The following is a 27,075-nucleotide window of genomic DNA, read 5'->3' on the forward strand; positions in this document are numbered from 1 at the left end:
ATTTTTATAGCTATCTAATGAAACAAAAGTATTTCATGCTTTGCACTGGAAGACCCCAAGGAATTGTTCTCCTCACCATGTTTTCTTTTTTCTGTTATCATTTGCATCCAGATGGATATACAGAACCATCTGGCTCAGAGAAACAGAGTAAATTCCGAATATCTGAAGATGAACTGATCAGCGCCATAAAAGCAAAAGAGACAACAAAAGGCTTTCCTTATGAAGCAGCTGAAGAGCAGAAACCTCATACTGTTTACTCAGAAAAACAAGATTATAAAAGCATGCCTGTGCTACCAGCTGTCCCGTCTTCACTAGATAACGAAGCTTCAAGCACTGAATCTGGTGACTCCGAAATAGAGCTAGTTTCTGAAGACCAGCTGGCAGGAGAAGAGGCCATGCAGTCTGCTTATATGACATTCAGTCACATTGGTGGTCCACCACCTTCACCTGCCTCACCATCTATACAATACAGTATACTTCGGGAGGAACGTGAAGCCGAATTGGACAGTGAGCTCATCATTGAGTCATGTGATGGTTCCTCCGCTTCTGAAGAGAGTCCAAAGCGAGACCAAGACTCCCCAATGATGAAACCAATGATGGACATTATCGAAGAAGAAAATGGTTCAAGAACCGAAAGTTTTGATGCCTCGGACTTCGACTCTTATAGCTTTACAGAAAGAAAACTAAATATGGAGAATCTGGCAGAATCAGCTGCCTACATGAAAAGCTCCTATGCTGAAGGAAGATCAGATTTATTAATGATCAAAAAAGATGAAGGACTGCATCAGAGAAAGGCGACAGAACCAACACTTTACCAAAGTAGAGTCTCTGCAAAACCAAGCACGGGAACCACAAGTCCGGTGACGTTGCTAAGTAAGAAGAAAGGTAATTCCTTTTTTTTTGCTCTACAACAGATTAAGTATTTACAGATGTCATAAACAGGTATTTAGATATAGTGATTGTTTTTCTACATATGTATGCCATGTAATGTCATGAATCTTAATTTAAGGAACCTATACATATTAGATCAGCGTTTCCCAACAAAGGATTTCTGGAGTTTGGTCATGATTTCCATAGATCTCAGCAACAGCAAAAGCTGCCATTTTTACTTTACGGATGGCTAACTGATTTCAGCCTGCTTATTATGCTTGGCAAAGCAGATACCTGGGTCAGACTACAGTACTGGGCAAGAATTATAGAATACATTACTTCTACGGTACCAAGCTTGTTGGAGATAGGAGTGAGAGTAAGACTTGGAAGTGAAAACTTAATAAGTTTGAAATGACTAAATAAGATGTCTATTGTCCAATGGATTTTGCTTATGTTTTCCTTCAAGTTAGAGAGTTTATGTCTACTCAAGTGGTTTAAGCGTATATGTTTATGGTCAACTTAAAGGGGTTGTCCAAGACCCATAAGTGGTATTTAGTGAACTAGTACTGCTACCACTAACATCTTTGTAATATACTTACTGTTAAAAAGATGTCCTGTTCCGCTGATCCGCTGGATGGTCATGTGCCCAAGGCGTAGGCTCTTCTGAACGTCCACTGGCATCACATATGCAACATAAGAACCTTAGTGGCTCAGTCTTTACACATACATCAGCAGCTGCATTACTGCTGGTGAACTGTGTATGCACTGACATTCTCACCAAGCATCTGTTTTTTTTACGGAATTACTGGGGGGGACGGTTAACCCCTGCCCAAAATAACTTCATAAAAGTTGTATAGCACATGTAGTCCGAAATAGTGACATTTAAAAATACAACTTCTCCCACAAAAAGCAGGCCCTTATATTGGCAACGTCATCAGCAAAATAAAAAAGTTAAGGCTTTCAGAATGCAGAGATGAACAAAAAAAAAATTGTTGAGTCCTTAAAGGAGTTGTCTGAGATACTTTTTTTTCTGTAAACTGTTTGCCTATGTCATATAATAATAAACAGTCATATACTCACCTCTTCCGGATTCCTGCATCTTTTGCTACGCAGCTCTGTCTTCTATACCTGGTTCATGGGCTTAAGGCTGCAGTCAACCTGTGTACAGGACATCACAAGCTGCTTGAGCGCTAAGGTCTGTGATTGGCTGCAGCAGCCTGTGACTTCCCACATGCAAGCTGCTGCAGCCTGTAACATAATATTACAGATGAGACCAGAATTTCCAGTGCGGGAGATGCAAGGAAACTGGAGGAGTTAGTGTATGACTGTTTATCATTTACAATCATAGGGAACCTGTTTCTATGAAAAAAAATATTCCGAACAGCCCCTTTAGGACGTAAAATAATATTCTTAAGAGGTAATAAGTTTTTGCTTTAAAACTAATGAGAGTATCTTATTCCACATCAGAACATGCAAGGCGTTGTAGTTTCACAACATTTGGACACCACTGCTATATGAATTATATAATTTATAACAGAGGCAGAAGTAGAAAGGGTTCAAGTGTTTCAGACGGTCATGACTTTTGGATCTTTGGATATGTCCGTAGCGCAGCAATGCACTGTCAGTTCTTCTCATGGAAATCTCTGAATGCAGCGGACAGTAGTGACTCTTTCGTACTCTACACCTGGGTCCTCAGCAATGAAGTCTTCCAACATGTCAGAACATTATTAGTACTGAAGAGTAATGATAACGTCACAGACGTAAGGCTAGTTTTAACATCCCTACTCTCAAGTTTGCAGGGAAAAATATTTTAAAAAATCCAACCCTTATTCCTCAATTTTTGGTCAGAGCTGTTAATCCTTTAAATGCTGCTGTCAATTCTATTTAAATGCCTCAAACAGATTTTGGAGGGTCCTAAATGCGACACCCCCACCTTCCCCCTGATGAGAACACCAGGTGCAATTTGGTTGCCACGGTGGCTGGGGGGGCTCCTGAAGGCCATCGGGGCTGCCATTGTCGACCGCCTGTGATGTGGCTTGATAGAATGCTTGTCAGATTATAGTATAATGTAATACTATGGCATAACATCATACTGCAGGTACATTCAAACAATCGCAAGTTCAAGTCTCCTAGGAAATGAAAATGAAAAAAAATGAAAAAATGAGTTAAAAAAGTTTTATTAATTAAAAACTAAAGATAATAAAAGTTTTAAAAAAAAGCTTAAAAAAGTATATTTTCCTATATTTCTAATAAAAAATTAAAACGTATTTGGTATTGTTGCATCCATAAATGTCTGATTTATCAAAGTAACACATTATTTATCACACATAGTGAATGTCAGCAGAAAAAAAATACATAACACCAGAATTATGCTTTTTTTTAATCACACTGTCTCCAAGAAAAAATGTCATAAAACGCGATCAAAAAGTTGTGCATACTCCAAAATGCCACCAATAGGAACTACAGGACTTCCGCAAAGAATAGGCTCTCATATAACTACATCAACGGAAAAATAAAAAAGTTATGTCTGCCAGAAGATGGCAGCAGAAAATAATTTTATTTTTTCCCAAAGATATTTTATTTTTTAAAACTAGTGCAGAAAAAAACTATGCAAATTCGGTATCTTAATAATTGTACTGACCCATAAAATAAAGTTAGCATGTCATTTTTGCTGAGTTGATTACACTGTAGAAACAAGACTATCCCCAAAGATGGCCTAATTGTGTTTTTTTTTCTATTTCATTCCATTTAGAATTTTTTAGTTTTTCAGTACATTATAGGATTTATTAAATAGTACCATTGAAAAATGCAACTTGTCCTGCAAAACATAAGCCCTCATACAGGTACATTGATGGATAAATAAAAGAGTTATAATTTTTTGAAAGTGGAGAGGAAAAATTGAAAATTGAAAGAAAATAAAAATAAAGGGCTGTGTACGTAAGGGTTTAAGAGAAGGGGTGGGAGCGTGCGTGCACCCTATGGGCAAACACCAGGGAGGCAGAAGAGGACAGAGCATGACATGCAGGATGGTGGCTCCCAACCATGGCCCTGCTGGCAGATGAGCCAGGGGAGTTTCAGTGGCGCTAGGACAAAAGGCGAAAGTCCAGTGGGCAAAAGAGCACAAAAATTGGATCATTGAATGGTAGCAAAACATTGCCTGGTCAGATGAATCCAGATTTCTGTAGCACTGTGCTGGGAGGGTCAGAATTTGGCACAAGAGGCATGAATCGATGAACCATTGCTGTTAGCTATTCAGAGCAAGTCAAGGCCTCCATCTAATCTACGCGAAACTGCAAGAAGTTGCATGGGCTTAAGGCTGGTTTAAACACAACAATTATCGCTTAAAAAATCTTTTGAGCGATTTTGAGCGATAATCGTTGTGTTCTTTTACAGTTGAGCAATCAACTTGCGCACCGAGTGGCGAATGCAGAAGACAAGCGGGGTGTCCCCACTTGTCTTCTGTATCCAGCTATTCTCTGTTCGGAGCGTTTGGCTGTTATACAGCCAAACGCTTCGAGTGGGGTATGCAGAAAACTGCTGGACTGCTCTGTTCTTCATACCCCGCCTGTTATCAGGGAACGGAATACAGCTGAAACAATAGTATCAGCTGTATCCCACTGTGAATCTCTGATAACTGATCAACGGCTTAACGAAAACTACACAATGTCACTGCAGCTAACTGCACAACGATTATCACTCAAAAGATGGCTTTGAGCAATTTTTGAGCGAAAATCGTTGTGTCTAAATCACCTATAACACTCCTGCAGAACGATTCCAGATTGATTCCAACACATAGGGGAATCTACACCAGGATGAATTACTGTGGTTCTAAAAATGAAAGGAGATCCAATGCACTACTAGATGGCTGTCTCTAATAAAGTAGGTCTTTTGAGTTTACCTTTTTTTGTCAAATTAATTAGTAATTCTATTCCGTCAATTTTTGTTATATCTGCATTTATATACTAGTTTCTATAAAATTTGTGTAAAAACAGTATGGTTACTATTACAGCTCCCTCAGGGATTGTCACCCAGCTTTCCTAGACTTCCGAATGTCAAATCTGTTTAGTTATACAACAACCTTATGTTGTATAATTTGGTTGGTCTTATCTGCCTTCAAAACTAGGCAAGCTGGCTACTTAATGCTTTGGTAAGTGGGTTACACAACATACTGTGTTTCCCCGAAAATAAGACCCTGGCCCATCAGAGTACAAGGATCTTCCGGCGGGCTCAGGTTTTGAGACAATAATAATGGTCCCCCTAGATCCAGCATAAGACAACTCATTTTAGAGCGGACTTTGTGAATCGGTGGCAATAGACCGTAGTGATAAGTGATCAGATTCAAAGGATCTATTCAAGATTATTGATTTGTCCTGCATATGCAATAATAAGTTTAGAATGCAATTAAAAGTGAATGTGCACATATTCGTATAGATGGAGTTGGACACTGAGAATTATTTCCTCCTGTAGGTCCAGGGACCTCTAGTCTGGTACTGGAGCAGGCACATAGATGACACAATACTTCTGCTGATGAGCCAAGCCAGAGAAGTCAGGGTGGTTTTACACCTGCGTTAGGGATTCCGCTTTCTTGCTGCGTTCGGGGAGCAGATAAGTGGAAACCCTGTGGATGAACAGCTTCATCTCTGGACAGAACCAAACAGTGCCAGGCGGACCCCATTGACTTTAATGGGGTCCATCCGCTTACCTCCAAGCTGCCCGGCTTTTAGATGGAAGAAAAAGCGCTACATGCAGCACTTTTTCTTCTGGTACTTTGAGCCAGATCTGTGATGGAACATCTGGTTGGAGGATCCGGCACAGATATGAAACTGGCCTAAAATACTTGCCGTCCTGGATATGCTATATGAGCTTCCTTATACATATATGCCTATGGTTGTTGAAGAACAATTATTGTAATGAGCACAGCTTTCTAAAATAAGTGTCGATTTTACGTTCTCGCATTGTACATTTAAGGTGGATTAGGCTTGAGGATCGTTAATTGGCTAATAAATCTTTCTGGCATCAGTGTATGCTGACCCAAAGTCTACATTATTATTGTTCCGCTGTGTTCCATGTCAAGGCCATTAATATGTTTTGCTGCAATGCGCGCTTTCCTGTCATATATTTCATTTAGCTTTGAAAACAAACTATTATAAATAGCTCTGGAGATATTTATATCTGTGCAGGTTGCATAAACTAAAAATGCATAGCTTTCCCGTTTCTCTTGACATAACATTTACCGTTTTTTTATTTCATGCTTAATTAGAGCCACAGATTTATGTTTTAGCTCATTGGTATTTACAGGCATGGCAACCTAAAAACTGTTCCTATTAAAGGTAAATGATATAAACAATTTTATAAGTATTTACTAGAACTGTTGTGCGTCTGTCTTGGAGGATACACACTGTACGGTGTCATACCAAAGGACCAACAGAGCATGTCCATTTTTAATTGCATTGTCATCTTGTGACATATACAGATAAAAGGGGGCCCCATAGCAGATCAGACTGGGCCTCATGTTATGGTTCTGGTTTTTTATACTCAGGACAGAGGGGGCCTAGTGAGTGTTTTACCCTCAACACACTTTCCATGCCCTTTGGGCTTTTACACACCCCTTGTTTACTAATGATGCAGTTCCTCAGGATCCAGTTCAGGACTACCGATACTGTAAAGGTATTGTATTATATTTTATGCAGTATTGTCATGTCTATAGCAAGAAATATGTGAGTAATAAATACATTGTAGTTAAACTTTACTAATAGGGTCTCAAATGCTGTGCATGCAGCTTTGTCATAATAATTTTTGTAATGTTTTACGAAGATAGAAGTATTACACATGCTATAGACTAAAATTGTTGACTTGTTTAACCTTGTGGGGAGTATAAGGGGGTTGTGAATATATAATTTCTTACATTGTAACAATAAAACAGAAAAGCTTGGAAACATCACTTAAGTGTTTCTCATTGTTCTCTTCTCTTATGCATGGATAAATAATTAGGCATACCTGATTGATAAGGATACAATGCCCACTAAGTATCACCTAAATTAAAAGCCCATTTACTCGCACTGATTATTGCTCAAAATTCACTCAAAAGCCATCGTTTAGGCGACAGTGCATAAATGCTCCCATCTTTCACTTTTCGGCTGAATGATGATTTTTAGGTGAGCATAAAATCCAGCATTCAGCTGGAGAGAAGATAACACAGACCACATGCTGTGTTTGCTGCCCATGGTGCTGTATTCTCCACAGGAGCGCTGATTACAATGTATTCAGCTTGTAGCCCCATGGCAGAACAAAGTAGCTGAATGCAGACACCAGACCACCTGCTGTTCTCTGCATACAGGTCCTGGAGGCTTGTTTACTTGCAAATGAAGGTGGTACGTTGGTAATCGACATTTTTTGAGCTATAATTGTTGCAAGTAAATGTGCCCATCTTTCACTTTTCTGCTGAATGATGAGTTTCGGTTCACCATGAAATCCATTGTTTGGCAGAATTGCTGATAAGAAGGACCGCATGCTGTGTTCTGTCCGGGGGGGCGCTGATTACATTGTCTCAGCTGTCAGCCGCATGGCAGAACAAAGGAAATTTATTCAGACAACAGCAGGTGGTCTGCTCTCTGAATATAGCTCCCTGCGGCTCGCATGCTACTATTTGGTACTAATAGGCATTAGCACCAAGTAGTACTTTATGCAAAATGATCGTTCAAAGGCCATCTTTTGAGCAATCATCTTTGTGTGCAAATGCACCTGAAATGGACCTTTAGTGATTACTTTACCAGATACCAAAGGGGTTGGGGCCACCCAGGACTTGACCCACTCTCTCTTTCCAAGGAACCCATAGCAGTTGCATGTTATGGTTTGTATGCCTTTGTTGTTATCATTGCACAAGCAAGACATATAATTAGTAAGGTCAAATAGATTGTAAATCAGCCATAAGAAATATAGACCATAGGGGTGAATGATTTAGCTCCAAAGTCAGTGTCAAGTGGTTTGTCTTTTTTGGACCTATAGGCCAGTCTGTGCCCACCAGTGAATCCTCTGATACTGATGTTGATACTGTGAAGTGACACAGATTGCTGAAGGAGGGCAAGGAATATTCCAGATACTTGTGGAATAAGGCACAAGAGGCAAGGAAAGTCTCTGTAAACTTTATACTGTACAACCCAGAACAGTCAAACTGGGAATGGAGTCAGTTGCCTGGTTTGGCCACTTAAAGGAGATGTCCCGAGGCAGCAAGTGGGGTTATACACTTCTGTATGGCCATAATAATGCACTTTGTAATATACATTGTGCATTAATTATGAGCCATACAGAAGTTATAAAAAGTTTTTTACTTACCTGCTCCGTTGCTGGCGTCCTGGTCTCCATGGTGCCGACTAATTTTTGGCCTCCGATGGCCAAATTAGCCGCGCTTGCGCAGTCCGGGTCTTCTGCTGTTCTCTATGGGGCTCCGTGTAGCTCCGTGTAGCTCCGCCCCGTCACGTGCCGATTCCAGCCAATCAGGAGGCTGGAATCGGCAGTGGACCGCACAGAAGAGCTGCGGTCCACGAAGATAGAGGATCCCGGCGGCCATCTTCAGCGGTAAGTATTGAAGTCACCGGACCGCCGGGATTCAGGTAAGCGCTGTGCGGGTGGTTTTTTTAACCCCTGCATCGGGGTTGTCTCGCGCCGAACGGGGGGGGGGTTTAAAAAAAAAAAAACCCGTTTCGGCGCGGGACATCTCCTTTAAGGACAGTTTTTAGACTTCAGCAGTAGTCAGAGAAACAGAACATCAGCCTATTCCAGCAGGAAAGGCACAGTGTTTGCATTACAACAACTGTTGAGAATAGTGGTTCTCGGGACAACAGTGTAGCTCATTTTTTCCAGTCTTTATTCCTCCCAATCATTTGGTGCTCAGTGACTTTTCTATGTCCCAGTCTAAGACACATTCGCTGTAGCCTACTGATTTTGCCCCTCAACTGTTGCAGATCTGCTGTTGAGTCAAGTCTTCTACCCAAACAACTCTACTGCAACACTCTGCCAGTGATATGGGTGGAATGTACATGTAGCAAGAGCATATACTCAATAACGGCACCTACTTGTCAAAAATTGTCACGCTGAGTCTCACTGACTTGCTCCCTTAACTACACCCTTGGTGGGAAAACTACTCCATAATATTGCTTCGCCACAGGTCCATGTGAGTCCCTTGCGTTCTTATGCTGATTGTGACTACTTGCTGTCAGGTACCCTACCAATCATACTGGGACATATTATCCTCCAGCACAATATTGCCCAGGGCATTGTTGTACAGGGTGATTCAAAAGTAAGGGCCACCCGGAATATCTTCTGAATAAAAATAAATACCCAGAAAGACATCCAGTGAGTGCAAAAACAATCAGGAAACTTATTCAGAAGTTCTCAGTTTGTCCTGGATACTACCAGTTTTCCTGAACTTCTGAATCCCTTTCTTGCACTCACTGCCTGTCTTCCTGGGTGTTCTTGATTGAAAACCTTGGTCACCTCTTGTGAACTTCTATTACAGACCATCAGGATGTTTTCAATTCTGTCCTGCCTGGTTAATGGCATCTTCTGGTACCTGAAAAGACATGCAATTACTGTTTCCATACCACATAATTTCACATAAAAACTTAGTTAACATTCAACATGACATCATCCATAGCTCGAAAATGACTGCAGATATTAAAAAAATGACTTCAACTATTAATTTCTGATTCAATTATACCCTTACATCATGTGTCCCATGACCTACTTTCTACTGAAGTTTCTTGGGCTGAATCTAAAGTGGCTGCCACCAAAATGGCTGACAGGTACCACCACATTGCCAAAAAAGTTTTCCTCCATCCATCTAAGTGTCCTACAAAGTGGCCCTGACTTTTTAATCCCCTTTTATAATGCAAGCTGAGAACCTCTACACCCACAACATAACATGGATCTCTTTTACATAACATTGTGTCAGACAGTATACACCGGTTAAAAACATAAGGCTATTTTCTCAAGCACTTAACCTAAAAAGAAGAAAATACACATATCTCATGAAGGCTCCTCCATGCCTTACAGTACCACACCATAGGAACTATGCAAATGTGCTGTGGTAAAGAGTGATGAATACAGATAAGCATTAGAATGGGCAAAAAGAACTACAAATTCTGCTATGATTTAGCAATCCAAGAGGTAATCTCTATATCTATGTTGATACCAGTTTGTTTCTAATCAATGATCATTGGTTCTGCAAGTAGTTGCAAAAATGTGTTGAAAATATTAAAAGAATATAACAAGGTAAAAATCTTTGTGCTTCAACCTCCCATGATCTGTGCCAACAAATCCTATCTCTTATGTCTAGGAGTAACCAACCGTATACTTAGTAAATAGGAGAGGCAAGGAATGATGTCTGTTATTGTAATATACTCCAATCCAATCAGTCTGTCGCCGGCCCCTGTGCCTATCTAATGTCTTGGCTATAAATGATGAAAGACATGTGAATATGGCTTGGAGATAAAGCAATAAAGAATTGGATGTGCTGCATATTATTATTCCAGAGCGCACATTCACCAGCTCAATCCCAGATCACATTTCATGTGCAGTGGAAGAGAAAACACCTTCGGCAAAAGTTGTCAAGTAAAACTGTCAATGAGTACATAAATATATAAGCAAATGAAGTTATTATTCTTGGTTGGTGCACTTGTTGTGCCAGGGATGCTACATTTCATTGTTTTATTCATTGCTTCTTTATTAAAGTTGCCCTATTAAGTTTAATTGAATTTCTGGAAGGGTGTTTTTAATTTCGTGAAAGACTATAAGTTGAAGAACAGCAGTGTGCGATAGGAGATAATTATTAGTGTTGCTACAGTTTTTAGGCATAATAGTATGGGAAAAATAGTGTTTGGCACAGTTGCTGCATTTGTTAGGCTGGACTTTACTTCACCTGGAGCAAAGCATCAATTAACGGTCATCACCCTCTATTTGAATACCCTGGCTACGGCACAGTGGCTTCCATTCTGGTAGGATCAGGGACTTCGCTGTCTGATGACAACTGGGCTCCAGCTGAATATTCCGTCCTGTGTGAATCCACCCTTAGGCCTTGTTCACACAAGCGTGCATTTGTGCGCGCGTATGTGCACACAAAACCACGCGTCTATTAGAACCATTGTTTTCCTATGGTGTGTTCACAGGCGTCCAAATTCACATACCTGCAAAAGATAGGACATGCTTGCACCATAGGTCCATGCAGCATGTAAATATTCCCCACGGGGAGTCCCTTCATCACTCAACACTCTGACAGCACTGAGGGGACAAAAGAACCCCCTGCCACAGCTGTGGCAAAGGAACGCAATGTTCTCCCATTGCTTTCAATGGGGCTGGTGCTGCTGCCGGCGGCCCAATTGAAAGCAATGGGCTGCAGGCAATCACTGCAGTAATTTTCGGGGAAGTGCTTTAAATATAAGTAGCAGGAAACAATTTTTAAAAATTAAATATCTTTTTAAAAAAAAGTAGTGGTACAGCAAAAAAAAAGTTATATAAATTTGGTATCGTAGTAATCGTACTGACCCATATAATAAAGTTATCATGTCATTTTTGTTGCAGTGCATACGCTGTAGAAACAAGACCACAAAGATAACAGAATTGCATTTTTTTAATGTTAGTTCAATTTGAAATTTTTAAAAGTTTTTTAGCACACTATATGGTACAGTAAATAGTACTATTGAAAAACACAACTCATCCCACAAAAATAAAGCCCTCAGACAAGTGGAGAGGAAAAAACAAAGATGAGATAAAAAGACGCTGTGTCATTAAGGGGTTAAATACACACACTGTGGTAAATGTTTATGCTCACATTTAGTTTTCAGCTCTGGCGCTGGCTTCTGCCTCAGGGATTTGTTACATCAGGTTTTGGTTTTCGTTCACGGTAGTCTGGTTTATGCTCTTGCGGTTTTGGATTTTCCTCTAAGCTTTCTCTAGCACTGGTGTGAGTGTCTATGGGAGTGTTATGCTTCCTGTTGCACTTGCCTAGCAATTAGAGAGGGCTGTTATTTCTGTCTTGGCTGTGAACCTGTGCTGATTATTCTCAGTCTTCATCTGATGGTTGTTGCAATAAGAGCTGGATATTGGTCACAGTTTGCTCATTCGCTCAAGCAGTCAGTTTAGATTAAAAAAAGATGGCAACATTTCTTTTTTTTTATTTGACTCTACTTAGAGTTATTTAAAAGTTTTTCAGTACATAATATGGTACATTGAATAGTACCATTGAAAGATACAACTCGCCCCACAAAAAGCAAGCCCTCATACAGCTATGTTGATCGATAAATAAAAACTGAAAAGGAAAAAAAAAAGAGCCACATACTTAAGAGGTTAAAAAACTTGGCTATATAGCAATGTAGAAACTAAAGCTTTTTTTAACATACAGTATTTTTATTATATATTTTTTGCTCCACTTATTTCTCAGGTTTTTTTCTTTATATAATGCTATGCAGAAAACAATCTGTAGCTAAATGGTTGCCATCTCCTTCAGCAATGGGAACCTAAAAAAGGTCAGTTTTAAAACAGTGCCACTCTTGTCCAGGGACTGTGTCCATTATGGCATTGCAACAACATGAAATTAATTAGGGTATAGCTGCACTACCCCACATAGCCAAAAGAGAAAACTGGCACTGTTTCTGTGTATAGACAGAAGGATGAATTGTCGAAGATTAAAGAGTTCTTTAGATGAGATATTATCGCCTTAATTGTTTGGCTACAGCAGGGGTACACAACAAGCGGCCCACAATGCCATTCAGTGCATTCCCAATCATCTGGACATAGAAATATATATGTGGGACTGCTTACATGTAGTTTTCATGTTGTGGTGAACAGAAGTGGCACATAGCAGGGCAACGGGCATGGACAAATACTAAGTGTGCAATCTGTAGTCATGTCTGGGTCCCTTATATTTTAGGACAAGCACTAAGAGTGCACTACGGTATGTAGCTATTGGACCCCCTATATATTAGGACAAGTACTAAGGGTGCACTATGTAGCCATGTCTGGGTCCCCTATATATTAGGACAAGTACTAAGGGTGCACTGTGTAGCCATGTCTGAGTCCCCTATATATTAGGACAGGTACTAAGAGAGCACTGTGTAGCCATGTCTGGGTCCCTTATATATTAGGACAAGTACTAAAGGTGCACTATGTAGCCATTGTCTGAACCCCCTATATATTAGGACAAGTACTAAGGGTGCACTATGTAGCAATGTCTGGGTCTTCTATATATTAGGACAAGTATTAAGGGTGCACTGGGTAATCATATCTGGGTCTTCTCTATATTAGGACAAGTACTAAGGGTGCACTATGTAGCCATGACTAGACCCCCTATATATTAGGGAAAGTACTAAGGGTGCACTATGTAGCCATGTCTGGGTCCCCTATACATTAGGACAAGTACTAAGGGTGCAATGTGTAGCCATGTCCGGGTCCCTTATATATTAGGACAAGTACTAAGGGTGCACTAAGTAGCCATGTCTGGGTCCCCTATATATTAGGACTAGTACTAAGGGTGCACTGGGTAGTCATATCTGGGTCTTCTATATATTAGGACAAGTACCAAGGGTGCAATGGGGAGTCATATTTGGGTCCCCTATATATTAGGACAAGTACTAAGGGTGCACTCTGTAGCCATGTCTGGGTCCCCTATATATTAGGACAAGTGGTAAGAATGCACTGTGTAGCCATTTCTGGACCCCCTATATATTAGGACAAAAATTAATGTAAGCAGTGTCTTAATTTTGGGGAATAAGTGCCACCTGTTGGAAGGGAGCATTCCTTCAAGCCAAAGTCAGACTCTTTATACAAGCCTTGTAAAAATGACTGGGAATTAAAAACAAAGCCAGACTCCATATACAGACAGCTGTTTCAGGGTTTTTGCCCTTCATCAGTGTCCAGTAGGAGTCAGGCTTTGCTAGTGAGAGGCCTGGGACAGGGGTTAGAAACGCTATCTAGGTGCTCTCCTTAAGGAGAAAAGATAGCATTATTTTCGGGGAAACATAGTATATATATGATTAGTGGGCTTTTATGGCATTTATCACTTAGTCATGCAAGCTCAGAGATTAGTGTGGTTTGACTGTTAATCAAGTTCAAACTCATTAACTGAGGCAAGCTATACAGTGTCAATACCGTTAGACAAGATATATTACATTTGCGTAATTTCAGGCAATTCGCTGTGTTTGTCCTAGGCTCAGCATGAGCTGCTTGGAAACTCACAAGCATCTAATTACGTTTGCATAAATGTAAATTGTTTTGGTATCATGTGGAAGCAGGCGAGACACTGAACAGATTTCCGCATGCTCTTGAGTAGGCTGCCGGGGACTGCCTTGGCATTATGATCTGTAAATTAGGGTGCAATGTGTGGGTTCATTGTAAACACAAGCTGGAAAAAGCAGGCAGTGAAGTAACAGAAGGCTCTATTCACTTCAATGGTTTCTACGGCTGTAAAATGCCAGCTGAATAGTAACCATTAACGAACGCACAAGGAGTATAGAGGTTTACCGTCATATTAGAATGGCACAAAAAATATCTGCACCTTTAGGCCGCTTTCACAGGGCCAAAAAAATGTGTGTGTTGCAAGACGCACAAATCTTGTATGAATGTGAACCCCATTCTTTTAAGTGGAATCATATACATGAGTGATTTTATTCTCGGATCACATTGCAGTGCAGGAAAAAATGGCGGCATGCCCCATCTTTGGAACGCCTAGCCTATTGGTTTCAATGGGGCCAGAAAAAACATTACACGATGTGTAGGATGCACGCAAGTGCGATGCGAAGTTTCCCATTGAAAACAATGGGACACGCTTGCCGAATCCCCGGCGTGGCTGAAAGCTACTACCCTCAAGTTATAGGAGGCGTTTTCAACATAAATATGCCTGGCATCCAAGGGGACATTGCGCGTTCCCCGAATGTGATATCAGGCCAAGTTTTATGGGCCGATATCATGCTTGCCTGTGTGTAATTAGCCTACGGCAGGCTTCACATGAGCGTAAGCGTATTTGCATGCGCATATGCGAACCTTTTTTGGAAATGAACAATGTTTTTCGGAGTACGCATCAACGTATTTTATTGTACTTTTTGTGCCTGTAAGGCATTTTTATTTGCGCGTGGAAAACAACAACGCACTGATTGAAATGGCTAATGAGTTCCAGATGTGTTCTTTCTCCTGTGCAATCACGCAATGTTTCACACATCTCCTTGAGTATTGCGGGTCCATTGACTTCTATGGGGACCTTTGGTGTGCAAATCCACAGAAAAATAAAACATGTTCTATTTTTTTTTTTTTTTTTGTTCAAACCCATTGAAATCAAATATGTGTGCAAATACACCCGTATGAAGCTGGCCTTAAGGTTGGTCAAAAAAGTGCCCTGTGGATAGGTGAGCCTGAATATGGAAGTAATGCAAGCATTGAGGTACCTCTGCTGCTTATAGTATTTTTGCTCTGGAAGACCCGGCACGTCCATGTATTATATAGGCAGCCTACAGTGTTCAGTGAGAAATCTGTAAGGCTTCTTTTGTCCTGTGGTGGTGCTGCAAAGAAGTAACAAAAGCACACATTAAAAATGAGAATATACAGCTAACCACGGTGGACATCCAAATCCTCAATCCCTGATATAAAATGATGGTGAATCGGGATATATCGCTGCATCAGTAGCAGGAGTGCAGGCTCCAAAAACAAGGGATTCTTCCACTCATCTTCAAAAAGATTAAAAGCAAAACAAAGTATTCACTCGTGCTTTAAACACCAACATATATCTTATGAAGTTGCTTACGCGTTTTGAACAACTCAACTGGTTCTTACATGTAACTAGAAGTTGACTGTTTTTTTCGAAACGCTTAAGCGTCTTCCCAAGATGTACATTTGATTTTTAAGCATGAGAGAATAAAATATAATCCTTTAAATCTCTTTTATCCTAGGTTGAAATCTGACATCTGCATGCAGTTTGTATGTTCTCTCTGTGTTTCATAATAATCACCTTTAGGCCGGCTGTCCACGGGCAATGCGGTATCCCACAGCGAAGCTCCACCGTGGGAGCCGCCACCTGGGAGCAGGAGCCGCCGGCGAATCTCCGCCAGTCAGCCCTATCTAATAGATAGGCTGACAGAGGAGAATTGGGGTGATTTGCAGTGATTCTCCGCATGTGGACAGGTGCCGGCGCTTTCCATAACAATGCTATGGGAAGTGTCAACCAGAGAGATTCGCCAGCGGTTTACCGCCGGTGAATAAACTGCCGTGGACAGGGGGCCTTATTTATACATCACATACAATCTACATGCAGATGTTGCCCTTGGTGAGAGTTGAACCTATGACACCAGAACTATGAGGCAACAGTGCTAAGCACTGAGCCACGATTCCTCTTCTTCTTGTCACAGTGCAGAGGGATCAGCCCTATTCTCATTTGTACAAGGAAAGACCAGAAGCAATGAAATGAAACTGAAAGGGAGGAGACACAAATTAGATATTAGACAGTGAGGGTGATCAATGAGTGGAACAGGTTACCACGGGAGGTGGGGAGTTCTCCTTCAATGGAAGTGTTCAAACAAAGGCTGGACAAATATCTGGGATGATTTAGGGATCCTGCACTGAACAGGGGGTTGTACCCGATGACCCTGGAGGTCCCTTCCAACTCTACTATTCTATGATCTATGATTCTTTGATGATGTGAGCAATAGAGAAATCAAACACTTGGTGTCAGGTACACAGCTTGCTGGGGGAGAAGGGGGGGGGGGTATAAGATGACTGGGAAGGCAACCCACCCTGCAAAAACAGGCTGCCAAGAAAACATCACGATGTGACGTCACCCTAGGAGTCAGCCGTGACTTGGTGCTTGCACCAGGGGACTTCACCTTTAGGTTCCATGTGAAAAAACTCATGATATGTCCTATTCCTATCTATTTCACAAGCTAGAAACAGAACATGCCAATGCATGTGAATGTCCTATGTATGTCAGACAGCACATAGACTGGTGTTCATGTGCGGTACGATTTTAAATTTTGGCAGATCTTGCAGTTACAGCTAGTGTGCACCTAGCTTAAATCCTTAACACTACAGGACGTACAGTTACATCCTGTAGCTTCGGAGTATGTATCACATGGCGATCTCGCTCCATACATCACGGTTGCCGGCTTTTTCAAGACACACGCCGTAGAAACAAGACACACTCACAGATGTCGAAATTTAGGTTTTTTTTTATTTCACTCCTCTTAGAATTTTTAAAAAGTTTTTCAGTACATTATATGGTACATTAAATAGTACCATTAAAAAATACAACTTGTCTTGCAAAAAAGAAGTCCTCGGACAGCGATGGTGATGGATAAATAAAGGAGGTATGATTTTTTTTAAAAGGGGGGAAGAAAAAACGAAAATGGATGCAGGAGGGGGTTTTACCGATATACTATAAGGGCTTGGTGAGACGAGCATGTTTTACACGCTGCTACAGCACTGTGTAAACCACACTTCTATAGCAACCAATAGGTTGCTATGGAAGCGCTCACATGGACCCTTTTAGAAGCACAGAATCTGCCCCTCGGCACTATTTGCAATGAGAGGGGGTGGGGCGGGGCTAAGTTCCAAGACTTAGCTCCACCCCCGCCCTGCCCCTCCCATTGCAAATAGTGCCATGGGGCAGAGAGGGGGCGGGAGCTCAGAGCACTGCTCCCGGCTCTTCCAGCCTCCTCCCCCTGCAGAGAGGAATAGTGTATATCGGCCAGGCATGACTACCCGGCCGATATACGGTTGTCTGAATAAGCCCTAAGATAGTGAAAAATAATGTAAGTAGGTACTTCAAGAGTCGTGATGATTCTTCTGACTCTGTACTATCTGGGATTCAGTAGGATTGGGGAGGAAATCCTTGGACATCAGGGCTGAACAGGAAATTTGACTTTCTCGCTAAATCTTGATCACTTTTTTAATTAAAAAATATCCTTTATTATTAAACACATGATAATGGGCATGTTTTGCAAATATTTTCAGCACCAACTAGCTGCATTGGCTACACACACACACTTAATTATATTGCTGAATGTACTTTTACAGGGAGACGTTGCATGAAATATCACTTATTACTATCCGCAGTCTGTGCTTTCAGTGGTCAACTGCAATTAAAAATCCTGGATTATTATGATCCATAGCATGCCGCAGAGTTAATTACTCATAGCTGTTACAGTGAACGGCATGATAAATGGAAATGGATGTAAGTTTTGTCTAACTCAGAATTCCCTATATGGGCGGGGGTGTTAGAACTCGCACAACGTGTATTTGCTGCATGGAGAGTCACTGGGGAACTCTCTATAATAATCTATCTGCTAATTTGTAATGCCTACTATTGCAGTATTACTCTTCTTCTGTGCAATGCATTTATTGGAATGCTATGATAAATCTTAATTACTATCACCCTCTAGTGGCAAACAGTAATAATGCAACCCTGATTGTATTCACCCAAATCTGACTGCATGGCATTTACCCATGTATGAGAGAGCCAGGAACAGACACTATAATGTATAATCGTAATGTATATGTTGGTCTACTGAAAACTTCTGGAAACCTGAAATATGACACTACTGAGATTAGTTTTCATCTTTCTTGGGGTGCATTTACACGGGCGATTTTATTGCATAAACTTTATGCATTGCAAGACGAACTCACATGAAAATATTTGCATGGGCGATGTCCTATTTTTTTGCCGATCCCGCCTATTAATTCCAATGGAAGTAAAATATTTGCAATCACACCCACATGCAGATACAATTTTCATGCGTGTGCGATTTTTAGCTTACTATTGAAATAATATGTGATTTCCACGTATGCTGCTCGCAAAGTACATCGTAATTGCCGGGAAACTTGCAGGTCTGCAAGCACAATATCAATTTTTCAAAGCTATGTCATGCTTGACTGTGTAGATACAGCCTGAGGGCTTAAACAGATGGGCGCATGCGCTAATATTCTAGCCTCTATGGAGCGCATTAGCGCATTTTTTTTGACTATTCAAACTCCATAAATATAGCACACGAGTTTGAAAAAAAAAGTAGGAAGATAGGGCCTGTTCTATCTTTCTCATACTAAAGTTTATGGAGTGAGTTAGTTTAGATGAGAGCACTCAGGAGTTTCCATATGTTATTAAGTAGATAACGCATAGGGGACACTGGTACCCACTCAATCTCCTAAATATCAAATGAATCCTGCTATTGTATATGAATACTCTGAGGTGCCATGAAAGCCTTTTGTGATTATACCCCTGTATTCCATGTAAAATCCCATTAATCCAGCATTTATAATCAAGAAAATCTGATTTCCCATTAACAGAAGGCTGAGCAGAAAATGAAGCGTGCGACACTTGTCATTATTATATATGCGTATATTTGCGGTTCGTGTCTTCTTGGAGTTTCCTTACAGGGTACGTGTCATATAAAGGGTAATTTAAAAATCACGGTGTAAAAGTAAGCTTGATTTCTTTACACATGAAAGTACATACCACAGCCGGTATGACATGCAGATAGAAGAACTCTTCAGGTTTTTATGCTCTCTACAGATGTTTGATGTGGGCGCCATAGCTGGCACGACAGATTTTAAGTCTGTAGTCCAGGTCTGCCCAGATGCTTCCTGGAATCCTCTCTTATCGATTCCACCACAGCGCAGATATGTTGTTTTAGGTCATCTAGTGTCACCAACAGCACCCACATCGAACATCTGTAAGTGGCATTAAAACTTTGAAGAGTTCTTCTATCCTATCATGTTATTCTGGCTGTAGTATGCCAGTTTATGTATGAAGAAATCCACTTACTTTCACACCATTTTTTAAAATCACCCAGTAATTTTCTATAACAGTTCAATAGAGCATTTAATAACCTGGCACCTGTCGGGCTATTAATGCTAGATTTAAGGACTTCTTCTCTAGATAGATGCACACAATATATGTAGCTAGGGATGCCTACCACTACTTCATCAGGAAATGAATATTTATCTCAGCCATGCACTCTTATAATCTCAGCCACGCACTCATAAAGTACAAGCCCCAAATAAGCGAAAATCATTTTCTACCATCACTTGGTCATTTACATAAAATAAAGCTCAGATCACAAATAACATAAGGGTAGAAGTGATTTATGTGGGTAATCAATGATGTGTTATGTGATTTAGACATGGTGGCTGAAATTATGATCGTTATACCATTTGTGTTTTATATCCTGCCACTGGGAGAAACCTACACCACTGTGCTCCGTGGTTAATGGATATATTATCAGAACTATAGTAAATACTGACACAGCACAGCACTAGTTGGAAAGTAGTTAAGGGGCAAATTGCATGATGTTATTCTGATTTATTTAAGATTTATATGGCATTTGGGGACTGTGGTGAGTTGGGTGACAATCCTTAAAGACACTTTAACGATGATTATTATTGGTTGTCACATAGTATAGAGACCTCAGAAATGGCTGCATATGATATTAGGGTATATTCACAAAGGTGATTATAAACACTCTGTCAAAAAAAATCAGAGAAGAAGTTGCTTCAAAACTCGGCATGCAGTTCCATCTCAGGCAGATATCTAGATGATTAGAGTTGTGGTGTGATTAGAGGGACGGTCTTGTCATCTGAAGCCCTGAAAGTGGTTCCACTCTTGACCAATAAAAAGGCTCTCAGAGGCTCCTTGTTTGTAGTGACCTCTTCTTCCACTTGTGTAGAGCTAGTTAACCACTAGACGCCTCTATGACGCAATTGAAAAAATTTCGCCCAGCTAACAGAGTTTGATAGGGGGCTCATTATTTGAATGCAAGAAACTAGATGGTTGTATCGAGGAATTGCTTACTACCTGGGCCGTTCTAACCAGACTGTTAGGAGGGGTTGGGACCAGTGGATGCATGAGGGCAATGGGGCTCAGGATGCCCTAGATAGACTACCAGGAGAGAGTATCCTTTGATTGTCCAACAAGCATGAGCAGCTCCAAATGTTTCATTGCCTGCCATTCAGAGACAGTTGGCACCATTATTACAGGCCCCTATGTCTGTCAGAATCCTTTCCAGGCACTTGGCTGAAGGTCATTTGGACTCGCGGCACCCATAACGTGTTCCGCCTTTGACACACACTATCGCCTCCATTTGCAGTGGTGTTGTAAACAACTAAACTAGACCACTACGGTGTAGAACCAGGTTGTCTTCAATGACAAATCCAGGTTTAGTTTGAGCTCCAACGATGGCCATGTTCATGTCCAGAAACCTAGGAGTGAGTGCCTCAGTTGGCCACATCTACGGTAGTAGTGGTACAAGATACAATGACAGCTCAGTGATATATTCAGAACATTCTGCAGCCACATGTATTCCTCTCATGGCGGTTTCCAAGAGGCATTTTCTGGCAGGATGTGAGAGCAATGCCTTTAAGACATTGCCACACTTCTATGGCCTGCCCAGTTTATGACCAATAGAACATGTATGGGACCATCTTCATCACCAACTTCGACCACCTACGAGTTTGCCGATCCACAGGCTCAGTTACAGCAAATGTGGATAAATATGCCGCTGGGTTCCATAAGAATTGTTATAAGGCTTGTTCAAAAAGTCTGACATTGACTTGCAGGAATGCTGCTTTCCAATAGATGGCACTGCAGAGGTATTGTTCCATCTTTCTATTTGCATATTACCCAGAGGAGCATGCATGGCCTTTATAGTCTCCTCATTTACCTTCTAGGTGCTCTCCTTAAGGAGAAACAATGCTCTTTCTGACCCAAGGCTGAACTCAGACACACAGCAAGTGTGTCTGTAGCCGTGATGGGGATGGAAAAAACAAACACCATTGCGATGCCATCCATGGGCAGTCCATGTTCTGTCTTTCTTGAGAGATACAGAAAAAAAAGAATTGGGTCAGTTTCAGTTTTTTTTCTCTTTTGCGTAGATGAAAAACTGAAGGCTGATGGAAGTAAAAGACAAACACTTAGATCTAGTATGGAGGCCACATAAGGCTGCACGTGGATGGAAAAACGTCCCTTCTTTGTGGATATAACAGAGACCTTTTTGTAACGCTCGTGTTCACCTAGCCTTTGGCTGTTAAAGGAATACTGCAAGCAAAACTGATATATTGGAGCAGATTACCAATTGAAAATTCAACAGTTTGCTGCACAAATTGCACCAGAAAACTCTTAGGGCTCATCCACATAAGCAATTTGATTTCAGTTTTGTACAAATTTGTTAAATGGAATAGATTACAAAGCAGAAATCAAACTGAAACTATAATTTCCTTCTTTTCAACAGATCTGGTGGACAAACCAGTTAAAAAACCAGACAGTTTCTATCAGGTTTTTTTCTGTTTGCTTCCATTTACATCAGGTTTTTAAGGGATTCATTTTGCATTCTTTTGTCTTTCTAACCTTCTGCACATGCTCATATAAAAAGGATCAGTTAAACAGACATCACAGACAGAGCCAAATGGAAACCTTTCTGTTCAGTTCCATCAACCATTGACTGTAATATGAAAAAAAAAACAAAGTGTCCTTTCCATTTGATTTCCATTCTTTGATTAAAACAATAGCGGAGCTGTCTGCACTATTATTTCCATTTAAAGAACAGAAATCAAACGGAATGGAGCCAAACCGAGCTGAACAGAAGCATCTCAGTTCCCATTGACATCAGTCGGAACTTAAATGGAGGCGTTGTTTTCCCTTTGGCTGCTTCTCAGATGACACAGCTAAACGGAAAACAAAAGCACAGATGCGAATGAGCCCTTACGCACTTTGCGCTACATTTATTATGTGTTTTAAACACTTTCATACATTTTTTTTGCAGTGTCCAACAAAGGGCATTCCTTCGTGGAAAAAGGAGAAAGGGCTAGATGCAGCATTGTGTGCCAAAACTGCACCAAATAAGCTGTAATTTTTGGTGTAAACTAATCAGTGATAGACCCATTTATACACAACGATTATCTCTCAAAATTCGCTCAAAAACCATCCTTTGAGTGATAATTATTGCGTGTAAAAGTGCCAATCTTTCAGTTTTATGCCGAACGATGGGAGAGCTGAGAACAGCTGATTGCATTGTCTCAGCTGTTCTCAGCTGTCAGCCCCCCTGGCAGAACAAACAGAATTTATTCAGGGAACAGTGGGGGGTCCTCTGAGTAAATTCAGCTCCCAGCTGCTCACACGCTTCTAATTGGTGCTAATAGGCATTAGTACCAATTAGTAGATTATGCAAAATGATCGCTCAAAAGCCATCTTTTCCGCGATCATCTTTGTGTCTAAATGCACTTTTAGGCTAGACAGTGTTAAAATTTGACAGATTTATTATCCAGCAAAGCCACTGTGATAAATCTGGCGCATTTTAATGCTATCTGGTCTGTGTTTGCACTGTCTAACTATTAGACTTTATTAAAGGATGCAATGGGTAGCGCTCCACAAAATGGATAGAGAGTAAAATATAGAATAAAATAAAATATGATAAAGAAGCAAGATGTTATGAAGAGGTAACTCACCCCGTGACGCCGGGCCCGTTAATTGGGCTCCGGTACGTCAAAATCCAGAATTGCGCATCAATCCACAGTATGAATGGAACTTCCTTGCACCGGTCATTGGAGACATCTCGGGGAGAGCGTCATGGTTGATCCCGGAGGTGAAAAAACACACCATGAGATAGAAGGCAAACCAGTAAAGTACAAGAAAAATAAACCAGCACTCCAGTGTTTGGAAGATAACAGGCAGAAAGTATAGCTATTGGTATTGAGATTTAATTGTGCAGTATATGTTACTTACTTCACAGGGGTGCTTATTGGAAAGCACCCCTGGATCCAGGAAAGCAGGCAGAATTGAAACGATGTGAAAGGAAATCTTTATTTGCGACGCGTTTCGGCCGTAATGTTGGCCTTTCTCAAGCATCATTGTTTGAGAAAGGCCAACATTACGGCCGAAACGCGTCGCAAATAAAGTCGCTCTGCACATGGTGCACTAACCCTTGACCTGCTTAACAAGGCAACAGGTCTTTACCTGTCTTAAGGCCACCATGCCACAACAAGTCGCAACAGGTCTCCCTTGAAACATATTTCCAACTATGAAGAGTTTCTTGTAATGGGGTGTCCCAGGGATCTCTATTATAATACTATGTGGGAAACTCAGAAAAGCTGGCATGGGCGCCTTTGTGTATGCCATAAGGGTTGACCATATAGCATGTTTTATATACTTCAGGAGATGATCTTGTTGAGGAACATGGAGCATCCTAGTGTCATTGTTGTCTCTTGTGAGAGCTGTGGGGTAAACAGTAATGTACATATCACTATAAACTGGATTTACATTTAAAGATCATATTGGCAATAATGATGATTTTAATAGAGGCACAATCCATCAAGTTAGGTGATAAATGTAACATATTGGAGGCTGTCACAGTGAGGAGCCATAAAAAGAGAAACCAGGATAGGGGACTTAGAGTGGTTCATGGACCCCAGAAAACGTACCACAGGGGTTATTTATCAGTGGGGGAATAGGCTATGCAGCAAGACCCATTTGGATGGGCTGGGGTAATTATCAAGCTTTCTCAGTGTGACCAATGGCTACCTGGGGGCCAACTAGCCTCATACATCATCAGGTGTTGCAAACAGTTTAGGATTCCCTATTTATACTGTCTATTGTTAAATAAAGAGTAGCATAGAGAAAGCCATACAGGGTTGTGCTGTGTCTTTATTGGTGGTCAGGACTCAGTAGTTTATGGTTATGTGATAGCGCCGTGACTTCCGTGTTAATGTGATGGATCTGGGGTGACATGGTAGTGTATGCGTGGGGTCATACTGCAGTGGATATTGAGGGAGCAACCTTTCTCTCTTGCGCCAGTTCTGATAGACTGACTTGGTTGTCTTTCAGCCCAATCAGCCTATTAATTTCCATGTGAAGGTACAGTATTAAAAACAAGCCTCTTGGCACAAGGGTTGCTGGCTATATGCCCTGTGTACTGGCCCTTGCTGTGCCAGTGTATTTTGCGTTGCAAAGCTCAGAGAACCTGTGTTTAGTACTTTAGTTACAGTTAGTTTAGTACTTAGTTTCTCTAACTCTTTGTGATTTAGTATTTAGTGTCAAGTGCCTTCAATACACTTTGGACTGATTCTAGGTCTTTCTCCCACAGTGGGGTCACTCTTTTCAGGGCGGGTGCTTTCCAGTTCAGCCAGTTTTAGTTAACTAGCTTGCCAACGTCTTAGCTTCTTGCTGCTCTTTGCGTAAGTACACTTTGTTAGACCCAGATCACCTGCTCACCGGTTTGACTCAGTGTTTGGACCTGGCCCTTGTCACATCTGGTTGTTCTAGCTAGTCATACCAGATGTGGCAGGTTATGTGTATTCCGGTGTTCCAGACCATTAGTAGACCACTTTCTTAGTTGCAACCCTTTAAATAATAATCTGAGGCTTTATTTACTGATTGTCAGTGTATTGTCTTATTCAAGTACTCTAAGATACCTCTAGGACAATAAGTAATCCATCTTGGGGATTCTCACATTGTAAAAATATACTAAACTGTTCCGATTTCATGGTGCCCTATGGCTCTGCTATCTATATCCATGTATTAGATGACAGATCTATTGATTGAATGGAGTTCTGCAAGTGTTAATAAGAAAGTCTTCTTAGTAGGAATTCTCCTTCAGGCTGGATAAATGCCTTTGTTTCCATGGAGACAGTCTCCTCCTGCTCTAAATCAATAATTTTGCTCTGCCCTGGATCTTGGATGCTAAAAATAATCCTTCCCTCTGTCTTAATGTTTCTGCACAAAAATATGGATGTGCCAGACAAACATCAGAACATGGCGTAATATAACCGAGTTTTCTGTCAACAGCATCAATTAGTGCAAATGGAGGACGCAAATTCAATAAGGAAAGCTGAGGCGGCGAGCAGGCAAAGGAACGGTTAATTAATGTGATATGTGATTTATTTGGAGTCTACTATGGTACTGTAAGGATCAAATATATAAGTACACAGAACATTAGCTTGCTCCATTAAGGATGTGCTTTGCTATCTTCCCAGGAGAATGGAGCAACCCCTAAAGGGGGAACTCCAGTAGAAAATGGATTTTCTTTTTGGAAGTATTTATTAACAAGTCCATCAGACCCCTAATGAATACTTTCTGAAGGCACAGGGCCTGCAAAGAAGCACCTAATCTAATTTCAGTGACTGCTTAGCAACAGAAAGAAGCTGGTCACTCTATATATATATTGCAGAACTAGAACTAGTACATAGTGCCACTCGTACTGTTGCTTTATATTGGGTGGGAGTATACAATCAACAGTGCCCAGCTCTAGAGTAGGGAGCACTGGGCAAGTGAAGAATGGGGGGGAGCTAGCTAAACAATGCCTCCCTACCGCAATATTTAGAATGGAAGTTCTTCTTTGCTATCTTTATAGATGCAAAACAATCGTTAATGTGACTAATGCATCATGGCAACTCAATGATAACATTGTTGTAAAATCAATGTTTGCTACTTTTGTCTGTGTATATATACAACACTTTGTCAAAAATAATCAACCACCTAGAAGTTGTCATTTTGCTGCAAAATTTGGCATGCATTTACATCTCAGAAAGACATGTGAATGATCAGAGTTGTGGCGTGATTAGATGGAACGGCCTTGCCACCTGAGGCCCTAAAAGTGGTTCCACCCTTGGCCTATAAAAAGGCTCTCAGAAGCTACTTGTTTGTATTGAACCTTTTTTTCAGCTTGTGTAGAGCTTGTTAACTACTAGACATGTCGCAGTTGAAGAAATTTCGACTGGTTATGGAGTTTGAGAGGGGGCGCATTATTGGAATGTAAGAAGCTGGATAGTCATTTTGATAAAATTCCGACCACCTGGGCTGTTCTCACCAGACTGTTAAGAGGTGTTGGGACCAGTGGATGCATGAGGACACACAAGGCGACCGGGCTTAGAATGCCCTCTACAGACCACTAGCAGAGAAGATCGTCCGAGCATAAGCAGCTCCAACTGTTTTGTGGTCCGCCATCCAGAGACAGGTGGCACCATCATTTACAGGCCCATGTTTCTGCTGGAACCATTTCCAGGTGCTTGGCTGAAGGACATTTGATCTAATGGTGCCCATCATGTGTACTTCCTTTGACGCCTCCAACTGTTTGCAATGGAGTGGAACCAGGTTGTCTTCAGTGACGAATATAGATTTATTTTGGGCATTGACGACGGCCGTGTTCTTGACCTTAGTAAAGCATTTGACAAAGTATCTCATACTATACT

The 27,075-nt window shown here is 41.0% G+C and overlaps 1 protein-coding gene across 1 annotated transcript in view; it reads left to right on the plus strand.

Annotated features, from left to right (window-relative positions):
- Positions 1-27,075, plus strand: part of RTN1 (reticulon 1) — a 204,474-nt gene that overhangs the window by 110,974 nt on the left and 66,425 nt on the right. Inside the window, exon 3 of the mRNA XM_066608217.1 lies at positions 112-885. Coding sequence (XP_066464314.1) covers positions 112-885 — 774 coding nt within the window. The remainder of the gene's footprint in view (positions 1-111; positions 886-27,075) is intronic.

The sequence above is a fragment of the Eleutherodactylus coqui genome, chromosome 6 (assembly GCF_035609145.1).
Source record: "Eleutherodactylus coqui strain aEleCoq1 chromosome 6, aEleCoq1.hap1, whole genome shotgun sequence".
NCBI classification, from domain to species: domain Eukaryota; kingdom Metazoa; phylum Chordata; class Amphibia; order Anura; family Eleutherodactylidae; genus Eleutherodactylus; species Eleutherodactylus coqui.